Raw genomic sequence first — 19,917 nt, 5'->3', positions numbered from 1 at the left:
TTCAGGCTGAGCTGGGTGTCAGGAAGGCAGACAACTCCACTCAGTAGGAGAACACTGGAAATACATAAATGCAGAGCACATAGAAAACTGACCAGAATCAATTAAAGGGGAAAAAAGAGCCCCATGAGAAGAGCTTGGACAGAGGAGGAGTCAAGGCTGCCTGAGCCAGGGTTTTCTGAAGCCCCCCCCCCCACCCCAGTGACATAATTGGGCTTTCTCCTCCTGGGTTAATAACGCATAGACAGCAGCACCTCTGGTGACAAAGTGTGTAAAACAGACTTTCCTTTTTTGGCAATTTTTGCCTATGGTCTGTTCTAATTTCCTCCACATATTATAAGATCTTACCTTCCCCTATGTTTCTTTTTAATGTTTATTTATTTATTTTTGAGAGAGCACAAGTGGGAAAGGAGCAGAGAGAGAGAGGAAGACACAGAATCTGAAATAGGCTCCAGGCTCCAAGCTGTCAGCACAGAGCCCAATGCAGGGCTTGAACCCACAAACCATGAGATCATGACCTGAACCGAAATCTTGGATGCTTAACCGATTGAGCCAACCCAGGTGGCCCTCCCCTACATTTTTTTTTTGAATTTTTCTTTCATAAAGTATCTAAAAAAGATGCTTATGATTAGTTTGTGGGAAGATCTGGACAACCGAAGGTTCAGGAACTGGGTGTTCAGCTCCATGTATTTTGCTATTGGTTTTTGTTTTTGTTTTTGTTTTTGTTTTTCCTGATACTAAGATTATTATAGGAAAGGGGAGGGACAAATGAAGCAGGACTTGCAATAAAGCTATTTATTGGGAAATGCTACTCCCTTATGCCTGATTCCAGATTCTTAGAAGAAGGGAGAAGCCAGCTATTTCTTCTTATCTCTTCATGTGTTTTTTTTTTTTCCTTTCTGCCTTCATTCTTTTCATCTATAAAGACCTCATAAAGAAAGAAACACTGAAGGTGTTCTAAATAGTACGGACAACAGCTGGGTCACTCCTGGCCTGGAACTGCTCAGTGTTCTCACAATTACCATCTTTGCTGTTTTTCTTACTAGCTTCTCAGTCTCTGTAAAGCCTTCCTTCTCCACCCCATACACACCTCGGACTTTTTTGGCATCATCCTGTCCCCATTTTTTATTAGTGTTTTGAACATGGACAGCTCTTGCACATTTATTTGTTGTTCATCCACCTTAAAATAGCTCTTTGATAACAGTAATTGTCATGTTGCCTGGCTGTTCTGAGCTGCTGAACCCTGTGCTAACTTGCCATTTGATAACTCCTCACAATGACAATCTTCAGTGAATCACAACAAAAATCCCGATGAGGGCTGCAACAATGGGAGGGAAGGGAATAGTCCCCTTTCTTTTCTTTTACCTTGAAGGAACAACTTGGGCACAAAGGGAGGGCAAATCGGGTCATAGACTCCTCTCTACACCACCACCGATGGTGTCTGGAAGTGAACTGGAGACCTGCTAACTTCTTGGCCACTCCCAGAGCCCCATGAATATTCCAGGCTTCTTAATGCAAACCTGAGAATGTGTTAAAAATAGGTTCAGGCAGAATGCGTTATTTTCTTGCCCTATTAAAAAAAAGAAAGAAAAGAAAGAAAAGAAGAAAAGAAAAGAAAGAGAAGAAAAGAAAAGAAGAGAAAGAAAAGGGAAGGAAAGGAAAGGAAAGGGAAAAAAAGAAAAGAAAAGAAGAAAAGAAAAGAAAAAAAGAAAAAAAGAAAAGAAAAGAAAAAAGAAAAAAAGAAAAGAAAAGAAAAGAAAAGAAAAGAAACAAAAAAAAGAAAAGAAAAGAACACAGGCCTTACAAGGCTTCTGATGGCCTTTCTTTGAGATTTTGCTTTCCTAAAAAAATGTTTTCTTTCAGGCCCATTGATTGGCGAGTGCTAACTCTGTATGGAAATGTTAAAAACCTATCTGAAAATCATTAATATTCAGAATATATGCTCCCCTCTCCTTGATAGCTAGCTGGAACTAGAAGAAGATTTTTCAGAAATTCATTTGTAACAATATGGAGTCAGGAACCTGGAAAAACTTTCTTCCCCTTGGGGGCAGGTAAGAGACGGAAGGGGTCTTTACCTTTTGTCATCCTTGTACCACTGGAATTCTGCTGAGGGAACTGCTGAGGCCTCACACTGCAGAGTCCCCTTCTGTCCCACAGGGACGCCTGTCCCCTTAGCTTCTGAAATGTATGGTGGATCTGCAGAGAGAAGATGTCCCGGAGCATTTTACAATGCATCCTAAAATGAGGCAGGCCGCCTCATTCACTGGCTTTGTTTTTTCCTCCCTGTTCTACCTCTGCTTGCTTGAGCTGACAAATTGATACACAAATTGAGCCCGAAAGTGAAACCACTCAACACCTTGCTAAGGAAAAGCGTGTCTTCCGAGCATGTATTGCTTCTGTTTCCCTCTGTGCAGAGGTGGAAAGCCCAGGTATTCAGGCATATTTCCTGTTTAAACTTTTTAACTTTCATAGGAGAATGGGAGCCCATCAACCCTACACTCCTTTAATCAGCTTTATAGAATTTCTGCACACCGGGTTCTTGCCAGAGTATATAACCTCGAACTATTCAATTCCCATCAAAAGCTCAGTTTCAAGAAATAATATTCATGGAGAATTGCCTGAAGGGTAGACAGATCAGTCATTCTTCCAGGTATTCTAAAATGGATCCCTGAATCAAGTCAGACCAAACTAGACCTATAAACTTGGCCTGCGTTCATTTGAAGTCTTTACCTAACTACCCTTGGCAATTCCAACAGTTTGCATTGAAGTACATTATGAAAAACAGGCATAATAAACTTGGCATTCTATTTATTGCAGAAATACCGTGTGTGATGTTGTTGACTATATCTCAAAGTGATCTATTTGTGGAGACACTAAAGAGAAATTTCTCTTGGGTTTCAGTACCAGAAAAAGCAGCGTTTCTCCCAGGCAACTGGTTTGCTTTCATCTTATGGACATAAACCTTAAAACAGATAATGTTTTCCCTCTTTGATTTCACAACTCAAAGCCAAATTCTGCACCTGCATCTACCCACCTTGTGGTATATCATTTCTGTGCTGATTTACCCTTTATTTTCCTAAATTGGTTTGCCTTTGCTCATATCCCCTTACTCTTCAGGTCAATTTTTATTACCTGCAAGTCATTTTAAGTTCCTTTAAAAAATCGGTGATGAAATTTTTGGTATAAAAAATGGTAGCATTATTATACCTATTTCCTTGCTTCTTAAAGTGTCGCATATTAATTAGGTTCAAATTGTAAGAGAAAGCAAAATATTAAAGAATGAGTAATCACCAAGGCACAATATTCTCCCTGCACTTCCATTTCACCCAAGTTTTGAAAAGGAAAGGCTTCTTGTCTGGTGGTTTAGTTCTTGGGTTCTATACTGTTATAAGACTCTTAAAATGAGCAAAGCAGAGAAACCTTTAAAAATGTCTTAGAGAAAATCAATGTATACTATGAGGAATCAAGAGGGGAGAGGGTGGGAGAGAGGTGGGGAAGTTGAGTAGAGTCAATGTCAGAGAGAATCTGGGAGGTTGATAAGAAAGAATGAGGGTACTAGAGCAGTGGCTTCCAAAAGTTTTGGATTCTGTACCTCTACTAGTCAAAACAGGTTTTGAGATGCACCCTCTAATATGTGTATGCTTATCTATATTTAAATTATGAATGTGTACTTTGTACATCAACATATATACATCACAAAATGTATGAGGCCATGTAAATGTACCATAAATTTATCATACATTTCCTTCATATACACAGGTTTGCTCCCCACTATGGATATGGCTGGTCTAGAGAGTGAGGAGCTTGGGAACATAAGGAGTAAAGTATGGGAAAAATTGGGAATCAAAGACATATTTCTATCAATTTTGCATTGAAATCCATTTGATGATCTTCTAAGAATACAAGCCATGTTTGGGATTATATTAAGTTATTTTCAGCTACAATTATTTTTAAAACTAGAATTTCGACTTCTTTCTCTTAAAAGCAGAGAATGGACGATGATATGGCATTATTTCCCATCCTGAGTGAGCAGCTGGCTATGTGATCCAGCTCTTTGTTGTGGCCATGCCAACAGCCAGACTCACACACATGCAGGGTGAGGGTTCCTGAGACCACTTACAGTTCACGGTGACCTTGACTCTCCGGACCACTGGTGCAGCCACATCATTCGAGGCACTGCACTCATAGTCCCCCGACTGCTCCCGTGTGATGCCCTGGATTTCCAGGTATTCGTCTTCACTCACAAAGCCCACAGCTGCAGGAGAGGTTGTGGTGAGAAAACACACACACACACACACACACACACACACACACACACACACCAAAGGTATAAACTTATAAAACAAGGTATAAAATGGTTATGTCTGCAGAGAATTGTGCCATTTCCAAGTTCAGATTCTTGGGAACAATGTCTATTCTCTTTCCCTCACTCATGGCCCCCCACTATTGCTTCCTTCATCAACTTCTCTTAGTTCCCCAGTGGACCAGCTGAAATGTTTGTGTTCCTATTTAGACTAAACACCGAGCCTAGAGAATTAGTGGTCCTCGATAAGTGATTAATAATTTTGACATTTACACTGCCCGAATATTACCAAGCAATGGGGCTCTGGGATCTGAGTTAGGCACCTCAGGTGAATATTAACTCTTTCTGATTTCAAGGTATCACTGAGGTTGAACTTTGAAGTGTAGAGCTGAACACTGAATCCCAGACCATGAGTCAATTAAAAATACCACACTAGTTGTCACATACACACGCGTGCGCACACACACACACACACACATAGACATGACACAAAAGGCAGTGGAGACACTAATAAAACAAATTTAAATTCCTGCTTTTAAATTTAGACTTCAATAAGATCAGCAAAGATCAGTTTTCTAAACTTGGACCTGCTGGAGCTTTTGTGTAGAAGATTCTAAAGACAAACCAACAACAAGGACTCCATACTCTAACCACAAATATGGAAGAAAGTCAAGACCAAGAAGACATGGCTGCAAATCTTGCTGTCTTGTCACTACCCTGACACTCAGTTTCTCTATTGAAAAATTATAAATAACAATACCAACCCACTACCTACTGGCTTCCTACCTAAACACTAGCCATGAGCACTGGCAATGGAAAGACCATAAAGTTAAAGCCTAGAAGACTGATTTCACAGTTCTCTCCCATAGTCACCTTGAACTTCAGCCTACTTGTGGAAAGGCAATGGAGAAAAAAAAAGGAACTGTTTATATCCCACCATTATCCTGCCTTATCTGTTAAGTAAAGATAATTAACATGATGATATATTTTATCATGTAAACTGGGATACTTTTAAGAGTAAAAGTGGTGCTATTAATAGTTACTATAGAGGAATAAGCATAAATTGATATTATCCCTGGCAACTGAGAGACATTTCCCAGGCAGGTTATGCATACAGTCCTATTACCTCACAGGGTTGTTTGGAATAACATGAATGTATATATATATATATATGTGTGTGTGTGTGTGTGTGTGTGTGTGTGTGTATGAAAGCATTCTGAAAACTCTCACATGCTGTATACCTGTTCCTTTAGGTAGTAAGCCTATAATCCTCTGGGAGGCACAGATTCAGGTGGAGTGAAACTATTTTACTGTGAGTGGTCCACATCAGTGGAAAGGAAACAAAGGAGCATTTCTTTCCAGGTGAAAAAAAAAAACCTGCGTAATGCCACATGGATCTGCTGATCCAAAGCATGAAAAATGACAATAGTAAGAAACTATTATAATACAAAGAATGATCCATGTGGTATGTAAGTTACCATTGTATTTGTTCTGTGACGTTGTTACATTGTTTTGTCAAGATAACAGTAATAACAATGACAGCAATAAGAAAATGACTTCCTTGCAAAGAGGGGCCACTACCTGCCCAACACTGCCACCACTGCTTGGTCATAAGAAGTCTGTGTCACCGTTGAGTAACAAGTACAACAAGTGCACTCTTCTTCATGCCATATGTGTAGAAACTCTAGATGCATAGAAAATCTCTTGCCTCTACTCCCGACTAGAGAGCAAAAAAACAGTCTATAATCTATTACCGCAAGCAACCAAGAATTATTAATTCACAAGAAGAACCAGGAACACATTAATAAGTAAGACACAGCACCAAAAAGTCCAGGCTATGGAGACGACAATCAATATTAACCCATAGAGACTCACAATCCAAATCATTAAGAAATTTCTAATTATTAATGGTAGGTGTTTTTTAAGTTTACTTATTTATTTTGAGAGAGAGAGAGAGCATGAGCAGGGGAGGGAAAGAGAGAGAGGGAGAGACAAAATCCCAAGGAGGCTCCTCACTGTCGCACAGAGTCTGAAGGACTAGAAATCATGAGCTATGAGATCATGAGCTGAGCTGAAACAAAGAGTCATATGCTTAACTGACTGAACCACCCAGGTGTCCCAAAAGGTAGCTTTTTTGTTATTGCTCTTTTAACCATCTTGAGGGGAACAAGTATTAACCTTGATTTGAGGAAGAGTGTAGGAAACAAGAAGAAAAGGTTTAAATGAAAAACTTGTGATTCCTTTTAGGTTGTCATTGTTTATTTTCTACCAACCTCAAGCCCACATTTGTCAGATCTTTTCCAGCTAGAATGCTATAATTACTGTGCAAAGCATCTCAGAGACCAGTGTCACACTTAATATTCCCATTAATTTTAAATGGTAGTCCTTGGTACATATGTGTGGCAATTGGTGTCATATTTTAATTAGGCTTGCCCTACACCATCTGAAATTAATAATAGCTTGAATTACCAATGTAATTTATAAATTAACAGTGCCGTAGCATTAGGAAATAAATTAGCTCTGGACAGCTGTTTCTGGATTGAGCTCCAGTGCCAGAGCAGTGATTTGTAGGACCTCACAACTCCTGGGAGGCCATGTACTATACCACCAAAGCAAGGAAACAAAATGACACAAGGGTATCTTAATCTCTTCTTCTTCTCTCCAACGAGATGCCAAGCATGGTTTTTAATTTTACCATCCAAATATGTTCTTGTGTGACCACAGTAAGATTTACGAGGACCAAGCTTGGATGAGCTCGTTATATGGACATCTAAATTGAGAAGCAGGTCTGGGGAATTACAGTCTCAAATGAAAGCACATAAATATTAGATTAATTAAAATTAAGAATTCATCAAGCTTTCTGTGGGGACATGTGTATTAGCGTATGTGTAATTTTATACATGAATATCAGGCAATCTTGTGTAGGGAAGAAAGTTGGATGGCTTAAGACTTGGGGAAGCCGTATGTTCTCCATTGATCCAGATTTCTATTAACAGAGAAAAGGGATTTACATTTAAGTCATCCTGCAAAGAGCAGTGAGGCTTAATTTTACTATCATATGTTCTCCAGACCAAATGTAGAATTATAGGAAAACCACAATGAGTCCATTGCTTACCAATTATTATATTTACACTTTCTGATAAAATTGGGTAAAACATGTGAAAAGTAATTTGTATAGTACAATGCTTCACACATTTTAGCTTCCACTGTTACTATTTTCCCTTTTCTCTTAAATATGCTTCTTTCTCTAGTAGAAGCATGGATAGTGAAACCAGAGAGAAAAAGATCAGTATACGCATAATGGATTATACTTTGAACCACCAGAAATGAAATTCTTATACTTGCTGTTTAAAACAAATGAAGAATTAAACAAAAAATCCTAAGTTGAAGTTTACAGAGTTGATGATTGAATTTATAGATTTAATGATTCAAGGAGTTTTCTTTTTAATAGCACTTGTGCTCTGGCTGTAAATGATCAATGCTTTATCACTCACATGAGGAACTTACAAAGAATGTGGGGTGGGGGATGCAGATAAGCAGAGCATACTTTAAAGTGCATTTAAAGTGCTAAAGGAAATTCTTGGTTAAGAACTACCAGTGGGAAAGGGGCAAATCACTTGATAAAACTCTATGAAAAGAAACCCTTCATGGTCAATAGCTTCTCATTTGTAAGTCTTTCCTTTCCAAAGAAAACACATCCCTCGGTGGGAATGACACACTCATCTTCCTAAAATACCCCCTCTATCATGTCACACCTCTTCAGACACTAAAAATGGCTCCCTATTTTCTGTAATATCAAACACAAACTCCACTGCTTTATCAAAGCCCTTCATAAAGAAGCCCCAATCTACTCCTCCCAGCTCATCTCACATCTGTGCTGTGAGGAAGGCAATACGTCATCAGGATAAAAAGCAAATTTTGGCATCAGACAAACCCAATCCTCTACTTCAAGTTTCCTGAAGAGTTAACTTACCTGACTCCCTTGTGCCAGCATTGCTTCCTCTCTACAACTCAGTTATCAGACCCCAAGAGGCACTTTGAAGATGGAATGCATGCACAATGCAGCTAGCACACTGAAAGGCACGTGATACATTTTTGCAGGTGTTAGTACTGTCACCACTGTTGTCTCTACCACCGCTGTCACAGCTTTTGAGCCGGGCCATGCTATTTTTCATCTTGGACAAATATCTTCATTCTTTTTGCACAGGTTGCATCTGTCACTCAGAGAGCTATATTCTTCCTGTCATTAAAGCAGACACCATCTAGATTTCAAATTCTAATTCTTCCATGAGAACTCCATTAGGGGTTGAACTGTGTCTCCCTTACCATCCTGTCCATAATAGCAGAATGTGACCTTATTTGGAAATAGAGTCTTTATAAAGGTAATCAAATTAAAGTGAGGACTTAGGGTGGGCCCTAATCCAGAGTGCCTGGTATCCTCATAGATAGGGGAACATTGGAGACAGGCACAGAGCAAATACCATGGGAAGACAATGGGGGAAAGATAGCCATGTGACTATAGTGATGCCTCTACAGGCCAAGGAAAGCCAAGGATTGCTGGTAAGTAAGATTCTCCCCTATAGTTAGAGAGAACATACGCAAGCTGACACCTTGATTTTGGACTTCTGGCCCTCAGAATTGTGAGACAACACATTTGTGTTATTTAAGCCATCTAGTTTGGGCTACTTTGTTATGGCATTCTTAGAAAACTCCCAGACTCCCATCTGTCTCCTGTCAGTGCCTATGGCTGTCTCTCTTGTTGTATGTAGAGCTCTTCTAGGCTTTAAAACCATAAGAAAATTAAACTCAAGAGCTTAAAGAGATATTAGTGGTTATATAATGCCATACTTGCTATATTAGGACATAGTCTGATTTCAGTAAAATTCCCTAGAATAGTTGTTTAAATATAGATTTCTAGATCCCATCCACACCTATTAAATCAGAATCTTCTGGAATGAGGAGTTTTAATTTTACTAGGAAATTGTCACATACAGCCGAGTTTGGGAATTAGTGATATTGTTAAATCCTTATATCTTAATGTGGGGAACTGCAGTGCAGAGGGGTTCATGTCTGGTTAGTGATGGAGCCCACCAGGTCTCTTGATGTCCAATCCACAGCTCCTGGAACTAAAACAGTATTTTGTAATGACTGTTTTATGCTGTATGCACTGGTTTTATTTTCCAGTGTAAATGAAACTGACAGTAAAAACTAAATCTTGGATATCTCTGGCTTTCAAGCACCTAGGAAAGTAGTTTACATAATCTGAAATTTGTCAACTGATTTTTAATAAAATGATTGACTGATAGGCTCAGAACTATGGGTTGAGTTCTATTAAAAAAAAAAAGTCAGGAGCTCCACGTTGCTCACCTAATCTTCATTGGCTCTATTCCCAAGATGGTGCCACTTCTGGAAATCGTTCTTAGCACAATATTTGTATTTCCTGACTTTAAAAAATACCATCACTATTAGTGTTCTAACAAAACAGACTTTCTTTAAATATGTGATTTTAAAAGGTTTATTGAGTGTTTAGTATAATTTATATTTAGTCTCGGGCCAATTATTTCCTCAGAGGAATGCATTCTTAATTTAAAAATGTAGATCAATGAGGAAGTATGATTTATCTAACAGAGTTTGTTTTACAGCCAACTTTTCAGGAACACAGCTATTTCGTGAAGTGGAATCTGACACCCCAAGCAGTGAAATGAAGCAAGTTGGAAATGTGATTACACCTGTCTCTCAATCCCTAGAGTGGTTTCACATTGTCCAAAGGCTTGAGCTCAGCAGTTTTTAACAAATCAAATGACAAAAACTGCCCTGTATAAGTGATACCCATGTGGAAAAGAAAACCCCAAGTTTCTGACTCCATATATTGGGTGTTAAAAACCTTTATAACTGAAAAATAATAATAGCCACAATTATCATTTTTATTGCACCCAAGAATAAGCTTGTCAGGAGGACAGCTGTAGCTATTGGAGAGGAGAGGGCACAGCTGTTTCCTTACTTAATATTTTTATAGCATATATACCAGCTGAGATAAAAATCATGGGACCTCAGAAACTGAAAAAAAAAAAAAACACACAGAACACAGACTCCCAGAATTTGAGACTTGGATTTTTATTTTTAATTTAGGTCCAAATACTATAACTAGTTTAGTACTAGGCTAGTACTCTTGCTACTGCTCTCTTTCTTGGTTTCCATCAGGATGTTCCTATTACACTCAGACTGGGCTTCAGAGACAGTTGTTTACATGACTGGTTGGCTGGGGTCCCTCTGGGGCATTTATTATGAGCTGACCAGCATGGGAGGTTTTGTGTTTTTATGGGGAAAAACATGGTCTGTTCAGACACTAGGAGGTAGGGTGGACAAAAGCCATGTGACAGAGGTATGGTTACTGTTCTGCAACACCAATTTCTGCAAGCAGAGAAAATGGTTACAGAGTCCAAGGTTAGAGTCAGAAACTACAGAAGATGTGTTCATGAATGAGTTGGAAGTGGGTGGTGCTGCTGTGAGATCCAGGGTCAATATCTGCCAATGAAGAGGGGAAGTCCTTCCTCATCCTCCAGCACCTGAGAACTCAGTGCAGGCTGGACTGTGAGCTCACAACCAACAACCACTGAGAACAGAGGCTCGTTCTATGTCAGCAGAGGCAAAGGAAAGGGGCTTCACTGAGGGGACAGGGAGCAGAACATGAGGATACTTATATTTGAACACGTGGCAGCGACTCCAAGAACTAAGCAGAGGAGACACTGAGATACTGCTGGAGATTTCTGGGCTTGCAGCTGGGCCCAGAGAGCCATACTGACATGACACTGATGTAATCCTTGTGCTGTGGGGCCAGGCTAGGGACACGTAGGCTGCACACTCTAGACAGCAATACCTATGGCAAGTGGGTGAGATTATGATGTTAAAAAGCATATCCAAACATAGTAACAGTACTAGTTTGTCCACACAGAATAGCCCCTAAGGGTCTGATGTTATGCTGAAGAGCTGATCACAGATATCAGCACCATTGGCTTGACTGCTCTGCGGGCAGGGCTGAGTTCCCACGACCTAATGTCAGCCCCATAGAACACACTGGTGGATAGTTCCCATCTCTGTACTTCACATTCCTCCTCTGTAAAATGGGGCAAACAGTGCTACCTTATAGTATTAAATAAGTAAATATGTGTAAAGTACTTAGAACATAGTAAGTTCTCATTAGGTGCTAGCTATTACTGATACCACAACTCTAAGCACATTTTAATATACAAGATCCTCGATACAAGAAAATCTCAATGAAGAAGTGAAAGAATAAGATCTCTGCTTTTCTAGTAGGAATTTAATAGTAATAAACTTTATGAAGGATTCACCAAAGATCCTTTAACTAAAAAGTTCTACTCCCTTCACTTAAAATAGGATTTGACTTATAAGGGATACGGTTTCCCAGGATCATTTCTTCTAGGAAAGCTGGTGTAGCTGCATAGCCCATGTGAGACCTGCTGAGAGCTTGAGAAATGTCTCTATGTAAGTATACACACACACTCACATATATATATATATAATTTATATAACATAAATATATGTTAAATAACATAAATATATGTTATATATACAACATATATATATGTTATATATATAGCATATATATATATATATATATCTTAGCATATATATATATATATATATATATATATATATCTTTCTCTTCGACACTTCCTTTGGATACAGATAATATGACTGGCAGAAAAGAGTCTGAATGAGCGAATTTATAAGATCTCTTTCAGAAAAAAATGTTCTAGAGAGTGCAAACCTGCTTTTACTTGGTATAACATTGAGGGTACAGCCTCAGTCTTTTAGAAAGTTACTCTTGGTACCAACATAGGGACCATGTTTGGGAAATGAGACAAACTGACTTGTTCTAAATAGCTGGCTTCCACTATATGAGAGCTCTTCCTTAAACATGTTAGTGTTTGTTGCTAGTGAGCTGGGAACTAAAACTGCAGAATGTACACTCTATGTATGGCAACGTCTCTAAGCCATTACCTACCTGCCAGTCTCAGATCTGTATCTGTGTCACATGGCCTCTTCTTATACCTGTGAAAATTATCTCATCCTTTCCCTCAGCTTTCTGTTAGAGACCTAAGAACTGGTTGTTCTGAGCAACTCCAGCTGGTCACAGCACCTCTTGTACCACATTCTACACACAGAAGATATCATTCCCCAGACAGCTTCACTGTTCATGACCTTCTCTGCTTAAGATGAGAACGCAAACTGAGACTTTAAAAATTAATCTATTAACCTGATTCCATCATAAAGTGATAGAGATCCAATAAAAACATTACATACACTGATGCCAACTATAAATTGCATATCTATCTATCTATCTATCATCTATCTATCTATCTATCATCTATCTATATTTATCTATCTATCTGCCTATCTATCAATCTATTATCTACCAGCAAAGATAACAGAGAGACAATTAGCATAGATCCTAGCATATATTAAGAATTTATCTTATAGATAAAACTGAATATATGTTTGTTGTTTGAATATGTATGAATATACATATATAAAAATGTAATATATTATTATACAGATATAAAGAGGGGAAAAAAAAGAAAAAGAATTCCGTTAATTTTTGATTAGGAAACTTTCTGGGAATAATCATAAACTTTGTATTAAGGAGGAGCTGAAGCCCAAAATGTAATTATATGAAAATGAGCCCTGGGACTCCACAGGGCCAAGCCCTGTGTATCTCTGAGGCCTATCTCCTCCCTTAATGATATGACACTAGTTCTCTGTGCAGATGCGGCTTTGGCAGCCGCCTGGGTCCTGGGAGTTGTGTGCTCTTCTGTGAGCCTTTGCATGAAGCCTGTCAGCTAGGTTTTGCATGCAGACCCTCTATTATGGGTGATGATATCAGAGTCAGAAAGCACACAGCTGGATGTTTGGAGTTTGCAGCTTGATGTCTGGAACCTGGGTATTTGCAGCAGTGCAGCTGATGGCTGCTAAAAAAAAATAAATAAAGAAAGAAAGAAATCAGCTTTTGATTTGTAAACTCAGCCAATTTGATCTGAAAGACATTGATAGGGGATAAATATAGAACTCCTCAGTGTCATATTACCTCAGTATCTTGGCTGTTTGCTTTCTGTTTTTCTAAATCTCTAGAGATATAAGTCAGTACTGAGTGCTGAGAAATGTGAAGAATTTAATTGCTTTGAAATTTCCTGCTCAGATTAATTTAAGGGAATTATTTTTACTTGAGAGGCTCCTAATGGGGGAAGGCTCTCCTAACACCAGCCCGCATACCCTCAGGCCAGAAGTCCAATCCCAGAGTCACCTTCACAACCTGGCTCTGAATTGCCTGGGAAAAGCAGAGCAGTCTGTACAGTTGGTCTGTAATTTAGTCATGAAGATACTTTTTAGATTAAAAACAGGAGTTATTAATCTGAGAATTTTGGAACTCTAACCCCAGGAGGTTTTGAATCTCAAGAAATTACCAGATGCATGTGCACATATATGTGTATGTTTTCCTTAGGGGTTTTGACTCTCAAGAAATGACCTGATGCATGTGCAAATATGTGTGTGTGTTTTCCTTAATGAAGGATTGTATACCTTTCTGAAAAAGATTAATATCTACACTTCTTGTTCCTTTTGTTTGTCTCCCAGTGATGATACAGAATCAAATCTCTATCAACGCCCAGCCCCACAAAGATAAAACAGAAAAGCTCCTCAAAATAAAATTAACGATAGGAAGGACAGAACTCTAGAAGAAAAAACACAGCATTGTGTATATGTCATTAAATATTTTGGGGAGGATGGGGAGGTAAGTAACTTCTAAATAATACTTTTGAAGAATATTTATGCAGAGCTGAGGAGTTCTTTCTTCACTAAAAGAGGGGGGAGTGCTTTGCCCATCAAGACTTAGGTTGAAAGGAACAAAGTGTGTAGCTTTCTGCCCATTCCCTCAGAGCACCGTGATCACCTATTGATTAGCCAGGGGCCTGCTGGACACAGAGGGAAGAAGGATAAGGCTTTCTCTTGGCATGCAGCATCCTCAGATAGGGAGCAGAATGAATTCCCTGAAGAATCCCATCTATTGGTGACTGTATCAAGCAAACACTCAATGACCATTTGGGGGAAGGAAGGGAGCAGAAAAGCTGGGGTGAGGTCATATCTATGGTTAAGGTAATCTAATGCATATATTCAGATTAGATCATGAGGGGAGTCTACAAAGTACCATCAATACTAGACATGTAGAGTATACCAACATTTCAAACTGGCATGGGGTAAAAGAATGAGTGTAAGAGAATGCCTTGAGAAAATCAAATAGAACTACCCATAGAATAGAAGGAAGCCTACTGATGTAGGATGATCTGGGCCCAGAGAGAAAGGAAGGCATGGCTGAAAACCTTTATATTTGCCATATTTTATTACAGCCTTTGTGTGTGTGTGTGTGTGTGTGTGTGTGTGCGTGTATGTGTGTGTGTATCTTTGAAAATAGTTCTCAAAATCTATCCACCACAAAAGCTACTTGCTACCAAATCATACTGCCTGAAACATGTACATGGGCCATGTGTCCATTCTTAACGTTCCACTATATACAGCTGGACTTTTCAACCACATGGAATCCATGAAAAGAGAATGTATGAAAAAGCAGAGTTGATTTACTCTTTCACTAGTGACACTACTAATATTTCCATCAACCTGTCTTCATTTCACATAAAATCTAAAAGTAGGCATGCACCCGTGGGTCCAGGATGAAATGCACTTCACATAGACAAGACAACCATTATCTACTAGAACAAGCATGGTGTGTCTGAATCCTGATTATGGTTATTTCTTTTAGAAATAAGGGAACTTTGAGTAAATTATTGAGCCCCAGTTCCCCCATTACCAAAATGTGAAGACTTTTCTTATTACTCACAGACCGGGGCTGAGAATTATATGAGAGAATGCGTGTGGAAGGCACCGAAGGGTGATTGTCACATGGAAGATGATCAATACATATTAGAAGGAACAAACCACAGGACAGTAGATAATCCTTAAATCAGGGCCACTTTGCTACATCTACCCCCTTCCAGGTCAACCTATACTTTGAAACCTTATTCCAACATTTTAAATACCAACTATGCTCATAATTTCCACATGTACATCACCACCCCAGGAGGCTCTGCTGAACTTTCCACCCACCAAATGCCTCACTAGTCTCACAGACACCATGGGCTGAATTTACCATCTTGCCCCTCAAACCTGCTCTCACCCCATGTCCACTCGGCTCTGTTGCTGGTCTGGCTAACTCCCCATCCTCCTAAAATGAAATAAAATAAAATAAAATAATAAAATAAAATAAAACATATAAAATAATAAAATAAAATATAATAAAATAAAGTAAAATAAAAAAGAGTCACATGTGATTCTTCTTTCTCTTCAACAAATCATGTTGTTTTTACCTTCCTTAGAGGTTTTAAATCTATTTCCTTCTTTTCCTTGTCATTGTTAACTATCTTAATTCAGGTGTCCATTATCTACTGCAGATTATTTTAATACCCTCTTTACTGATCTACCTGCTTCCAACTCATTATTTTTGTTTTTGTCCAATTATTGCTAAAAATAAAAAACAATCACACCCCTGCTTAAATCCTTTCACTGCACCACATTCCTCCTTGACATGGCATATACAGGCTCCTTAGCAGCTGGCTCTTGTCTACATCTCCAGGTTTTTCTCTTACCAACTCCTTTCTCCTCACATTCACTGGACACACCAGCAAGTTCCTAAAATACTAGGCTATTGATATGTGCCTTTCTACCTTGTCCTTCTCCACCGGGGATCTCACGCCCCTATGTCCCCTTTCAAATGTCTGCACATTCTTCAAAACCATCTCAGGTATCATTCCTCTGGGAATGAACGTTTTCTTGACATTCAGAATTCCTTGCTTCCTTTCTACCCAGTTTATTTTGTTTCTAGTGTTGCACTAATCATACTGCATTGTTATGTATTTGCATATGTTTACCCATCTGGACTCAAAATTTCAGGAAAAGAAGGACTCTTATTTGTCTCTATATCTCTAATACCTATAGCAGTGTTTAACCAAAGAAGGCACCAAATGATCATATGGCCAAAGATTGAATGAATTAACTGACTATAATTCTGGTGGCTGTTCTGGCTGCCATAATGAACTATTGAAAACCTTCTTTTGGAGAAAACAGCAGAGGTCTATTTTTTTAAGTTTTTTTTTTTCTCTCTGATAAAGGGCTGGACCTCTCAAATGTCCATAAGTTAAATAATTTTTTCCACATTTTCTAAGGTGAGCTAAAAAAGCCTTCATCAAGCTAGGCCTGGAGTGAATAAGAGCTGGGTTTGGCCATCTCCACAAATATCCTTAGTTAAAAGCTCTTGTAGCTAATGTCCCTGCTTCCTCTGAACAAGTTATGATGCAGCGTGCCCTAATCAGAAGTGTCTCAGAGAGCTTTCTTATGTCATAGTCAATTTGGATGAATTTTTTCCAACTGGAATCAGCTTGGTGATTCAGCTCTGCCTATATGTAATTAGTGGTGGAATGATTGCAAGCAATGTGATTAGGCTCTTTACCTTCTTGGGACAGGCAGGGAAAAAATGCTGTCATCAACACAAAATGGGCCTCAACAGGAGAAGGGGGAGCCTCTGCAGTAGAAACACCACTGCCAATAAGCACTACAATAAGCAGCATCACACCAGGCATGGAAGCTGGTAAGTGGGGATGTGGTTTCAAGCAACAGCTGCTTCTACTGAGAAAATACTGAATTTGGCCTCATACAGCAACATTGTACTATAGCATCAGAAGCACCCTGAGCTCTCCCCATCACCTGCTCCATGAAGTTTGAAAGCAAAATGCACAAAAAGACCAAACAAATGTCCCTGTTCTCACACATGTGCTCATGACAGTCCCCTGCCCTCTCTCCTTCTCAGGATCCAGGGGCTATGCCTGCCACTGGCATGAACAGTGTCATGTTCTTTTCGCTTCTACCTGTCCTTCACTGCTTTATTTAAACTGCATTAGCTCCCATTTCCTACAGTTCCAAGAGATGGGATAAAGGGACATTTTATCTTATCACTGACCAAAGTGTCACTAATTCTTGAATGCAAACAATGAACTGCCTTAACTGATGGGCCATAAGTTATTCTTAATTTCTGTTTTAATTCTCTACTTTAGGAGACTAATTGCCACATCTAAGACTTGACTGGCACCTTCTATGGTGCCGTGGACAAGTGGATAGAAGCTCATGAAGCAGCCCATAGAGTCAATGGCTGGTAAAGTCTGGGTTGAGAGAAAGAGACAGAGGCAGTGAAACAGAGGAGGAGAGTGTAAGAGAGTAGAGCTTGAGCAGATGATAAAATTACACATCAAACAACAAAGAAAGCAAGCAGAATGCACGCGTTTGCTAAAGGCAATTATCCAGTTGCTTAGGTAAATCAGAATTTCGCTCCCATGACTACTGTGTTCTCATCAAAACTACTGTCACTACTCTGGAAGTAGTTAGACACAACTACATTTTTGTATGAAGTCTGTGGGAGCAGCTAGTCTGCACAGCACTTGAGTGTCTTACTAGGCTTCAAAGACCCTGACATTGGCTAGAATAACCACTCCTTCCAGGAAACCCATCTAAGCGGAAAAGGGGGCAGCACACTTTTTGTACATAGACCAAACAGAAAATATTTTAGACCTTGTAGCCCATACAGCCTCTGTTGCAGCTACTGAACTCTGCTGTTGTAGTGCAAAAGCAGCCATAGAGTATATGCGGGTGACAGTGGCTGCCTTCCAATAAAGCTTTATTTATGGACAATGAAATTCCCACTTCATATAATCTTAATTTATTATGAAATATGGTTCTTCTTTTAATATTCAACTATTTAAAAATGTAAAAGTCATTCTTAGCTTGCAAGACATGCAAAAAAGCAGGTGGATGGTTGGATATGGCCTACAGACTGTAGTTTGCTGACTTTTGATGTACAAGTGTGAATCTCTCCAGTCACCTTCTACTTCCCATAGTCTTATCTCACAGTTTCACAGGACTTTAATCTGGCTCAACTTCACACTACCTTTTCTTTCAAACCTCTTCCATTCTGCTTTCTGTACCTCTAGCAGTGACCAGAGACTCCCTTATCTCCTCCCACTTTTCTTGGACAGATACCTCCCTCTCACTGTCATGGAGTCTAAGGGTATGCATTCCACTGACCCACCCTATCAAGTGGAGGCTACTGATGTATTTTATTGTTTGTTGGTATCTTTGTTTTCTAGTGAAATTTCTAGACTCCATCTTTATAAAATCCTGTACCTAATTGCACACTCCTTTGCCTCACTACACATCTGTTCTACTGACCTCCTGGTCATCCCTTCCCATTCATTGAAAACCTTTGCTCCTGGCTTAGAGTCTTAAACTCCATGCCACCTCCAACCTATCATTCTCAGTGAATTTGTTGTCCAGAAACATAATCTATCAAAAACTTGATTCTCACATTATTTATCCCTTATCTCCAATGAGTTTCTACTCTGCTCACTTCAGTGACCTACTTCACACGCACACATGTAACTCATAAGAAACTGTACCACCTCTGAAGTCATGAATCTGAGCATCTCACTTTGTCCATGACTTCATATCTTTGCCTACACATTTGCTTAATGACTTTATGGAAACCATTATTCTATTTCCCTGAAGCCTCAAATCCACTGACACAACACTTTTTACTCTTTTTTCGTTTGGCATCCCTTTTGATAAAACTTAGGTTTTTATGACCCATCACTGTAGTCTCTCACTGGAAAATACTCACAACTATTTCACATCTACCTGTACATTATACTAGCCTGAGGAAGCCTCATTATACATAGATCCAGATATCTGTATTCTCTGTGTTTACTCTAGGAGTATCACACAAAGAGGAGCCTGACTTCACCAGACATTCATCACAAATAAGCTCTCACCAATGCTCTGGAATTTTACAGTGTTTCTCTGATAACCAGACTCTCCCACTCTCAAGGTTCATTTTTCTTGTTCACTCTCTTCAAACACCTCACTGCCAGGTCATCATCTCTCTGATGATGATCTGTGCCATCCTCTGATGATGATCTGCTAATGAGGGGGACCCAGAAGCCACCAGGCAGTATCACTCCTTTTTTCACAATCAAATCTACAGACCTCTATATCTGTGCCTATCATCACATTGTCTCCTGAGTTGTGGAAAATGACCCATCATTGTAAACTTTTACTGGAGGGTACCCTCAACTCCTCTTCCTCTTCTCCTGCCCTCTAACTGAACAGCTGTCTGTCTCCTCTCAAAAAAACAAAAAAAAAAGGTCTTCCTTTTGATCTATAATTTCTTCCATTCTCACTTTTTTGAGGACATCATTCTGTTTTATTTATTTATGCCTCACAGATTTTTTAAAAATTATTTTTAAAGGCACCATTCCAGGCAGTTACTCCAATTGACTTTGTTTAACTGATAAAAATGAGTTTGCTATCCCAGTCTTAGTTCCTAGCTGTAATCCACTCAGATTTTTTTTCACTTTTTAAATGTCTGTTTTAACATTACTCCTCTCTTGACACTGTTTCACAACCCTAAGCATCTTGAAACTATTGTCCAAACGTGCCATCTCAAA

The 19,917-nt window shown here is 39.2% G+C and overlaps 1 protein-coding gene across 4 annotated transcripts in view; it reads right to left on the bottom strand.

Moving 5' to 3' along the window:
• The window catches only part of NTM (neurotrimin), a 396,476-nt gene that overhangs the window by 16,437 nt on the left and 360,122 nt on the right, over positions 1–19,917 (bottom strand). For all 4 annotated transcript variants that reach the window (XM_047071627.1, XM_047071628.1, XM_047071629.1 and 1 more), the window contains exons 4-5: positions 4,118–4,252; positions 2,073–2,193 (exon numbers count right to left, since the gene is read on the bottom strand). In XM_047071627.1, coding sequence (XP_046927583.1) covers positions 2,073–2,193; positions 4,118–4,252 — 256 coding nt within the window. The remainder of the gene's footprint in view (positions 1–2,072; positions 2,194–4,117; positions 4,253–19,917) is intronic.

The sequence above is a fragment of the Lynx rufus genome, unplaced genomic scaffold (genome assembly GCF_022079265.1).
Source record: "Lynx rufus isolate CCGP_SWC_20201006 ecotype Redwood Valley unplaced genomic scaffold, mLynRuf1.p SCAF_9, whole genome shotgun sequence".
NCBI classification, from domain to species: domain Eukaryota; kingdom Metazoa; phylum Chordata; class Mammalia; order Carnivora; family Felidae; genus Lynx; species Lynx rufus.
This window is presented reverse-complemented; position numbering and strand designations above follow the sequence as displayed.